Source organism: Apaloderma vittatum, unplaced genomic scaffold, assembly GCF_000703405.1.
Source record: "Apaloderma vittatum isolate BGI_N311 unplaced genomic scaffold, ASM70340v1 scaffold2710, whole genome shotgun sequence".
Lineage (NCBI taxonomy): Eukaryota > Metazoa > Chordata > Aves > Trogoniformes > Trogonidae > Apaloderma > Apaloderma vittatum.
This window is the reverse complement of record NW_009694845.1, coordinates 42,034-51,062: the sequence shown is the minus strand read 5'-3', so window position 1 is coordinate 51,062 and position 9,029 is coordinate 42,034. Positions and strand designations below refer to the sequence as shown.

The 9,029-nt window shown below is 38.1% G+C and overlaps 1 protein-coding gene across 1 annotated transcript in view; it reads right to left on the bottom strand.

The window, feature by feature from the left end:
- Positions 1-8,708, bottom strand: part of LOC104273554 (alpha-1,6-mannosylglycoprotein 6-beta-N-acetylglucosaminyltransferase A-like) — a gene marked incomplete at its 3' end in the record, with an annotated part of 22,717 nt that extends 14,009 nt beyond the window's left edge. The window contains exons 1-2 of the mRNA XM_009868921.1: positions 8,318-8,708; positions 4,155-4,322 (exon numbers count right to left, since the gene is read on the bottom strand). Of these exons, the coding sequence (XP_009867223.1) occupies positions 4,155-4,322; positions 8,318-8,555 (406 nt within the window). The remainder of the gene's footprint in view (positions 1-4,154; positions 4,323-8,317) is intronic.
- Positions 8,709-9,029: the final 321 nt, after the last annotated feature.

Sequence of the window (9,029 nt, the reverse complement as noted above, 5' to 3'; positions counted from 1 at the left end):
GATGGACAGCGGGCGGAAAAGGAGCCAGCAGTGTGCCCAGGTGGCCAAGAAGGCCAGCGGCATGCTGGCCTGGGTCAGGAATGGTGTTGTCAGCAGGAGCAAGGAGGTGATCATGCCCCTGTACTTGGCTTTGGTGAGGCCTCACCTCAAGCACTGTGTCCAGTTTTGGGGCCCTCGCTACAAGGGGGTCATTGAGGTGCTGGAGAGGGTACTGAGGAGGGTTACCAAGTAGTGAAGGATTTGGAGCATGTGTCGCACGAGGAATGACTGAGGGATCTGGGGCTGTTTAGCCTGGAGAAGAGGAGACTGAGGAGAGACCTTATCGCTCTCTACAATTACTTGAAAGGAGGTTGTAGAGAGGTAGGGGTTGTTCTGCTCTTCCTGTGGGTGAGTGATAGGATGAGGAGAAATGGCCTTAAGTTGTGCCAGGGGAGGTTCAGGTTGAATATTAGGACGAATTTCTTTACTGCAAGGGTTGTCAGGCATTGGAATGGGCTGCCCAGGGAGGTGGTTGAGTCACTATCCATGGAGGTGTTTAAGAGATGGGTGGATGTTGTGCTGAGGCACATGGTTTAGTGGTGTTGAGAGAGCCAGGACAAACGTTGGACTCTATGAACTTGAAGATCTCTTCCAATCGAAAATGTTCTATGATAGATTCCATGTTGCAGTATCAAAACACAGTGGTAACTGAAGGTGGTTTTACCTCAAATATTGTGCACTAGAAGAAGTAACCTTGCAAGTTAATTAATTATAAGAAAGAACTTCCTGGAACAACAGATATTTTACCATCAAGATGTATGCTGCGCATAAAATTGAATACCCTCTGATCTCAGTTCATTGAGAAATGCAAGCATTTTAAACAAACTGATTTTTCAACTACTTTGCAACTGACAAGCATTTCTCAACATATTTTCTCTTCATTTTTACCTGGATTACTTACATAGTAACACTCAGATTCACACCCGAGCTAAGCTAAAAACAATGTATATACGAAGTGAAGAAAACATCCATATATTCTAATACTATAAATACTCACTTTTTATACTACTGTTCCAGTTGTCTATACAGAAAAGGGGATAGAAGTGGAATTTTAAAAAAACCAAAACACAAGTCCATATCTGTTCCAACTGCCAGTGTCCTTAATTTCATAGAAAATATTTTTGCAAACCATAAATCTGAGTCATAGTCACATACCAGTTGTGTTCATCAATAAAACCGTGATCTGGACTGATTTCAGTAACTTGACCCTGGAACTAAGCTAGCATAGCTTTAGATTAGACATAAAGTTCCTCATTATGAGGATGGCGAGACACTGGAATGGAGAAGTTGTGGAAGCCCCCTCCCTGGAAGTGTTCAAGGCCAGGCTGGACAGGGCTATGAGGAAACTGGTCTAGTGGGAGGTGCCCTTGCCCATAGGCAGGAGAGTGGAACAAGGTGATCTTTAAGGTCCCTTCCAGCCCAAACCATTCTAAGATTCCGGGATTCTTGCATTATCATGATCCTCCACCTGTAGCATATAGTTACCATTACTAGGGCTGCTTTCTGAATACAGCAATGTACCTCATAAAAGAAAATTCTGCTTGCATAGAGGCTTTGTGAGCAGAAATGTTGAGTAACCATCATAATCTCTGTTGTTCCTAGTTTGCAGACTTAAGAGTTACTATTATCTTTTTTCCCTGCAAGTGATCTTTAAAATAAACAATGAAGAAAAACTCACAGGACTTTCAGATAACAAGTCTAGCCTGTCATGGTAGTCAGTTTTAAATTCTGAGAAAAATATTACGGTTTGCTCTTGAGTTTGTGTCCAGTTATAATCAGCAATGAGGCCAATTTTTTTCATTTTCATTACTTTCCGGGCACTCTATTATGTCTTATTTTATCACTACTCAGGTAGATACACAGTAAACTTTACACAAGGTCAGTGAGGACAAAGTGCAGATTTCAGGACAATTAGTGGCTCCACTACATATAAACAAGGTTTACAAGCAGTGTCAACGGATGCTAACATGAAGTTTAAGCCAGCACAAAACTTCATTTATTTCAGAAAGGCTTTCCACAGGTAAAAGGACGTGGTTATATAGATTAGAGAATCAGAGCTCAGTGTACTGTGATAGCTCAATCCAAAAACAATAAATGCATGAAGTAGCTTCACTGGAAGCAGGATTCTTCTAGTAAAGTCTGCAAATGACACTGCACTGACACACTGATGAATGAGGCTATAAAAATGCTTAATTTACTTCAGGCTTTTAAGCAGCGATTCTGAGGTAAAACACACGTGCAAAAAAACCCACAAAAAAAAAAACACCAAAAAACCTCCAAACCCCTCAAGAAGTCCTTAAAAAAACTCTATTAAAATGTTAAATGAAAATGTTAAATATGATGATGTTGTTAGGATTCTCCATAAATACTACAGTTGTCCAGACAGAAAACAGTAAAATTACTACCAACAGATAATGCAAATTTGTCTAGAGCCAGTATTAAAATACTACAATTGACAAAGACAGAAAAGGTAATCATAAAATGTTTGTGTCATCACTTCGTAGTATAACAGCTGAATAAACTATTATGAAGAAAACAACGGAAGCATGATATATTTGTATACATATATGTTTCAGCTCCAGTAAACTGGCAAACTGTTGAGTAACATAATGTTTTCTCTACAACAGTTTTCAGATTATCCCAATTGCTCTAGCACAATACAAAGGGGATGCCCTGTCTTATTTTCTAAGTAATTCCTTCCTAACAGAAAAGATATTTATATTATGATTTTACTAGAATCGTATGGCTTCCAGAGTTTGCTACTGTTACGACAACAGAAGCAGAAAAAAGTTTTTCATTTCTGTTTGGCTGCCTCTGATTACGTGAATTTCCACTGGCTGCTTCAAACAGATGAAGAGTAGGCACTTTAACACAAGGATTAGCTTCAAACTCTATTCTACCCAGAGACACCTGAACAGAAACATTACCCAAACAGCCACCAGAACAATATATCACTCAAACCTTACGCAACTCTTTCCTAAAGGTTGAATAGAATTGCTTCAGATACATTAAATCTAGTGTACCAAGTGTCAAACTCAAAAAACTGAAGCTCTAACAAGACAGTGGTGTTTGCCACAGAGCAAGCCTCAGGCAGCAAAAAGCTATGTAAACACTGGAAAATCAGAACTCCTACCAAGCTCCTTAAATGCTGCTTGTGAGCACTAAACAGTGAATCTAGCAAACTCCAAGAATAACAAAAAAATTTCAATTCACTCCACCCTATGCACTGATGAGAGATGTTTCCTAGTCAGGTAAGAACAATGATCCTTTGCTTATAAAAGTACAGCAACAACATGAGTACGCTTCCTCCAATTATCTGCACATTTATTGAAAAAACAGCGTCAAGTGTCTCCTGTCCAGCTACAAAAAGAAAATACACAGGGACGTTTTTCATTTTACATATAGCCCAGAATCTGTAACACTACTGCACTGGCTCACTTTTCATTCACAGCTGGGAACACTAAAGGAACCGAGCCATGGAGGTGAAGGTTCAGCAAGGCATTCTACCACCACAGGATTACTCAAAGGCTTTGAGGAGTTGTAAGGGTAGCAAACAGTCCATCCACTGAGGACAAAATTAATGACTTCAAATGACATTTTAAAACATATATTTATACTGAAGGTACAAGGTAGGTCATGGCTGTGTGTCAAATCATAACAGCTATTAAGCAGAGAAGGGAAAGACATTTTAAAACCATGACCAGTAACAAACATGATGAGTGTTTTCTTTCAGTTAACAACCGGTGAAGTGCGTATGGTAGATATACAGAGCAGATTCACACCAGCCCAAGCTATTAGGCCCAGAGAGAAACCATCTACCCAGCTTCATTGTAAGCACAAACATTTAAAGTATGGATCATCTGATATGAACAAGGTAGACTGTACCCCTGTGGCAGAGAATTTTTCTTCAATGTGTTCAAGTTAACACAGAACAGTCTGTCTCTGAGCTTGTAAGAGACCACTGCACGTAAGACTGCCATTGATACAGGCTACAGTTTTAGTTTTGTTTTCTAAGACATTCCAAATATCTAGCACTGAAAAATCATGTTATGGCCTAGGAGAAAAAAAAACAAATTAAAGAGCCCATAAATGCTTTAAACAATTGCCATACCCACCTGCTACATTAAGCTTTTCAACTGCTCCTAAGCTGGGAGCAGGTGTGGTAGTATTGTTGGTAGAGTTTGCTCCTGTTCCATTAAGGACAAGATTTTCCACCTTGGACTCTAGCTTCCCAATGCGTTGCAAGATATTATCCAACAAGACAGCAAGTGTCTTCTTCAAATCTACAAATGAAAATGAAAAGTTAAATTGCTTAATAATGCAAGGCACACTGTCAGACAGAATCAAAAAATAGATACAAGAATGAGACTGGAATATATATATAGACACTTTCTCAGTGCAAATCTTTGTCATTAGCAGTTCTGTGCATTAATGCTCCCTCCTCTGTTCAGCCTCAGATACAAGTTTCCCTGGATGTGGAACTTGTCTTTCTGTGTATTTATAAAGCACACCACAACTCATACACTTATCCTATATTCAAGGTGAAGTGTGTGGGTACACGCACTGCAACAACAACAATAAAAAGCATGTTTTATAACAGCTCAGACAATAGGAAGTTGCTTAAACCATAATGAACCTAGTTCTAAATCCCTATCAGAGCAGCAGTCCGTTAGATGCGCAGTCCCAAAAGGGACAGCTGTAAGTCAGTACTAAGACGTGTTCCTATGCGACCTACTGTAGGGGATCCTGCTCTGACAGCGGAGCTGGACTACGTGATCTTTTGAGGTCCCTTCCAACCCCTGACATTCTGTGATTCTCTTGCACCTCCTCCACCACAATCAGGTTCTCCACTGGCAAAAAAATAAAAATAAAAATTAAAAAAAATTCAGGTTCAACCTCTCTGTCATAGGCACAAAACACCATAAATCACCTGTTCTTTTCTTCAGTCTATTGGGGATTGCCTCTACCCATCTCTTTGGCCTGACACAGCACTTTCTTTGCATGAAGAGCAACAAATACTAGGAGTTTGTGTGTCAAATGCCAACAAAAGGAAGAGCTCTGATTTTTTTTCTTTCCCTTTTCTTTTGTTCAAATTTCTTCCAGTAACACAGACAACTGGGCTAGTTAAAAGAACAGTGGGCAAGAGGGGAAAAACAGAGCACTATCAGACTGAACTGTACAATTACAGTGGCAACAAGCCAAAGAAGATGAAAGAAAGTATTGTTCTTTGCTCATTTACCCTTGCCACAGGATTAATGAGTTTGGTATGATGAATTCACATTATTTTTCTATTTAATTAAATAAAATAATTACATATGCCTTTGTAACTGCTTTCCACAGGTTTAGAAGCAAAGAACTTTCTGATCTGTAATAGAAAATTTCTCCACACATTTGAAGTGATTCCTCTGCCCTTACATCAGCTGTATTTTTGCCACAGTTATTTAGCAGTACCATGTTTTTTTTCCCCATGACTAGTGCAATTCTTGTGCAAATCCAAGAGTAAACAAGAAAGGCTATTACTTTCAGAAAGCTTATGATTTCTTTTTTTCCAAATAAAAGGAGATACGTTTATTCCACAGAGCCACAAAATACATCTTATCTTTATAACTGTGTTCTCCTTTGTCCTTTAAAGATGAGAAGATGGAATCTTAAGCACTAATAATTGGGACTATTCTGAAAGGGGTCCAAAGTCACTTAATGGTACATTGTGCAGACAAAAATGAAAGAATGGAGCTGGGATTTAACATTAATATAATCATGGTATGGATGGAGGAAAAAAATCTAGGGAAAAAAGTATCAAAAAAATAATCAGCAAATGGTGAGGCAGAAATATAGCATACATAAAGGCATATGCAGATCACAAAGACAGAGTAAAATGGCTAGACCTTGTAATTTAACACTGATACCAAAACCCTTCTATGAGACTGCTTACCAGAACAAAAAAGCAGCTAGAGGCTAGTTTGAGAAAGGGGAGGGCAGAAGCACAGAATCACAAAAATTTTTGTAAAGTAAGTGCTTACTGCTATAAAAATCTAATTCTCACTGTGTATATTTGGACTACAACTTTTAAAAGGAAACCACTTGATTTACCTACCTGAGAGGTGAATATATGGTAAAAACAAGTGAACAACTAAGGAACGACTGAAAAGCTTTTGGGGTGGGTAGAAGCAGTCAGATCAAACAATCTTAAAATTTATTCTTGAACATGGGAATCAGGACTGTGCTTCCTAACAGCAATCAGAGAAGATTAAAAGAAATAAAAAAGCTAAATAACAGGAGCATTAAATTTCATAGACTAGTGAACCAATTTCTACCAATTATCCTGAACAGCTTATCTGGTCATCCGCTATTCACAAATCATTTTTTATTTCAAACAGGACAAACTAACTGGTTAAGTAATTACCTTACTCAGTTTCATAAAGCATTATTCAGTAAGTTGTTATTCACTCCTCATAGCACCGTTCCCTCTTAATATTTGAAATAAATACACTACCATTATTTCACATCCTTTCAAACTTCTTAATCAAAAACATCTGTCCAAACTTGTCTTAGAAACTCTTCTTAGCTACAGAACTTGAAATTTCTACAGAAAACTTAGCTTTACTGTCACAGAAGGGCTACAAAGTTGTTTCGACCCACTTTTAAATGCAGTTTCACTTCTCCTAGGGAATTTGACCACTGTTTGGCAGCAAGTCAACTCATTTCTCAGCGGGATTTGGAAGAGGAAATGAAGGTCACAGGCTACAAGCTACAGGGGGAACTCAGCTTCAGGATATCCTGTACCCTCAGACCTAGCTGGGGCTCATACTAATGCAGTTACCCTTCTGTTTCTTGAGATATGTAATCTGAGGTATTTTTGTGGGGTTTGATTTCTTTTCTTTCCTTCAGTTCACCAAACACAAGACAATGGGACACTGAGGACAGCTGTATAGCAGACTGGCTTTTGCTTTAAGCCTACACATGCAAGTCTTAAGGGACCTCTACTTGCCTGGAGGCCTTCAATCTAAATATTGATCTAGTACCACTCTATTCAGCTTCTGCTTGCTCTGCAAGATCACGATGTAGGTATAGTTCAATATGCAGTCACAAATCAGTAGAAAGTACAGAAAAAGGTGGCTTGTTACTTGAGCAACGGAGGAACATAATTATTAGCTATGTTTGAGATGATAATCTCAGGTTTTCAGGCAAGCAGCTTCACAAAAACTCAAAAATTATGTTTTTCTAGAGGAAAAAAAGTGGGAAGAGAAACAAGACATGCAGGAAACCTCCCAGCAGGATATCTTACATGCACTAAAAAGTAGAGTACAAAGAGAAAACCAATGAGAAAGATACAGGTATTCTATTGCACCCTAGTTTTTCTTCTTGGTATAAACCTGCAAAAAACATCTATCCAACTTCTTCAGAGCTGAATATTAAGACAACTATAACCAAATCTAGATGACTAATCAGCCATCAACTTTCCAGATGGCCTGAAAGTGCATAGGTAAGTAAGTAAGAAAGTTTAAAAAATGCTGAACAAGTGAGGTGTATGACGTGATCCTATCAGACTGGAAAAGAGGTCACACCTAACCTAAAACTTGATTATATTTTTATTTTTATAATACTCTCTGCTAATATGTTTTGTTCTTTTCTGCTTGATTTGTCTCACACATGCACACAAACTTAACTTTTGTGTTGTACAAAATGGAAAAAACTTAGAATTAAAACGTACTGCTGACTAACGCAGTGAAATTCGGAGTTCTCTCTCCTGAGGTAAATATGTCATATTTAAGCAAAATTTAAGCTTATGACAGATAAATAAACTTAAATGTTAAGTAAATTGACTGAACAAAGAACTGAAATGGGAAAGAAGAAGAAATAAACAGAGCATGTCTCCACTTCATCAGTAAGGCAAGTTATTCTTCCACAAGTAATTGCTTAGATAACTGACACGTGAACTGAAAAGCCTCCCAAGTTTCTCAAAAATGGTTTGAGTTTTTAAGATTTTTTTTAAATTTTTTTTTTAAAAAATCAAGTTCTGACAAATAACCTGGAGCATACCAGACATAGCTACTAGACAGATGTAGTAAAAATTAACAGACAACTTCATTACCACGTGACTGAAAATGTAAAATTTGTCCTACTTCATACTTAGAAGTGGAGAATTGTTTTTTCCACCCCATGCAGAAAACCCAGAGTGCAAAGTATTGTCAACTGAGCAAATACATGAAGCAAAATGCTTGGACAATTTAGAAAAAACCTTAATCAGATTATCAAGTAATCTGAAGCACACCCTTACCGTATGCTGTCACTGTCCCAACATAAGGTCCATCAACTACATTTTTATTTTCTTCAGCTAATGCTTTGATGTATCTTTTGCTGAGATCCAAAATTTGCTCACGCAGGACTGAACTGCTTTCGTGTTGTGTTTGCTGCTGAATAGTAAAATGTAGAAGCATCATTCCCCAAATGAAACCGAAAGTCACGAGAAAAAAGCCGAGTTTCTGAGAGGACAGCTTCCATGGAGAGAATGCCATGTTTCCCAACAGCTTCACACAATTACTACAAAGGTTCCTAAAGCACAAAGTCAAATAGCAAGTTCATGGTCCAGGTATATACAAATTACAGAGCAGGACTCAGTCTTATTCCAACTCCTCAGTCAATGTATATCCGTATTTCAGTTCCATCCTGTTTCAAGAGGAAAGAAAAAGAGAGTTGTTAACACAATATATTACAAGCTTTTACTAGCTATACTAGGTCTTCACTCTAACTGGTACAAAATAGCAAGGAGCAGACAGTATACTTTCTTTGTAAATGTTTACTTTGTATTTATCAACATTGTGCTATACTAGCCAGAGCACAAAGAAGCTGAGAAAAGCACTGGAAAGAGAACAAAGAGGGAGCAATGGGCAGCTGTAGAACACCTCTCAGTATCTGGATCAAATTCACTGCTTCAAGCAGTTTCTAAGCTCAATTTCAAGGTAAGGCTGCTTTTACCTATAATTTTGTGT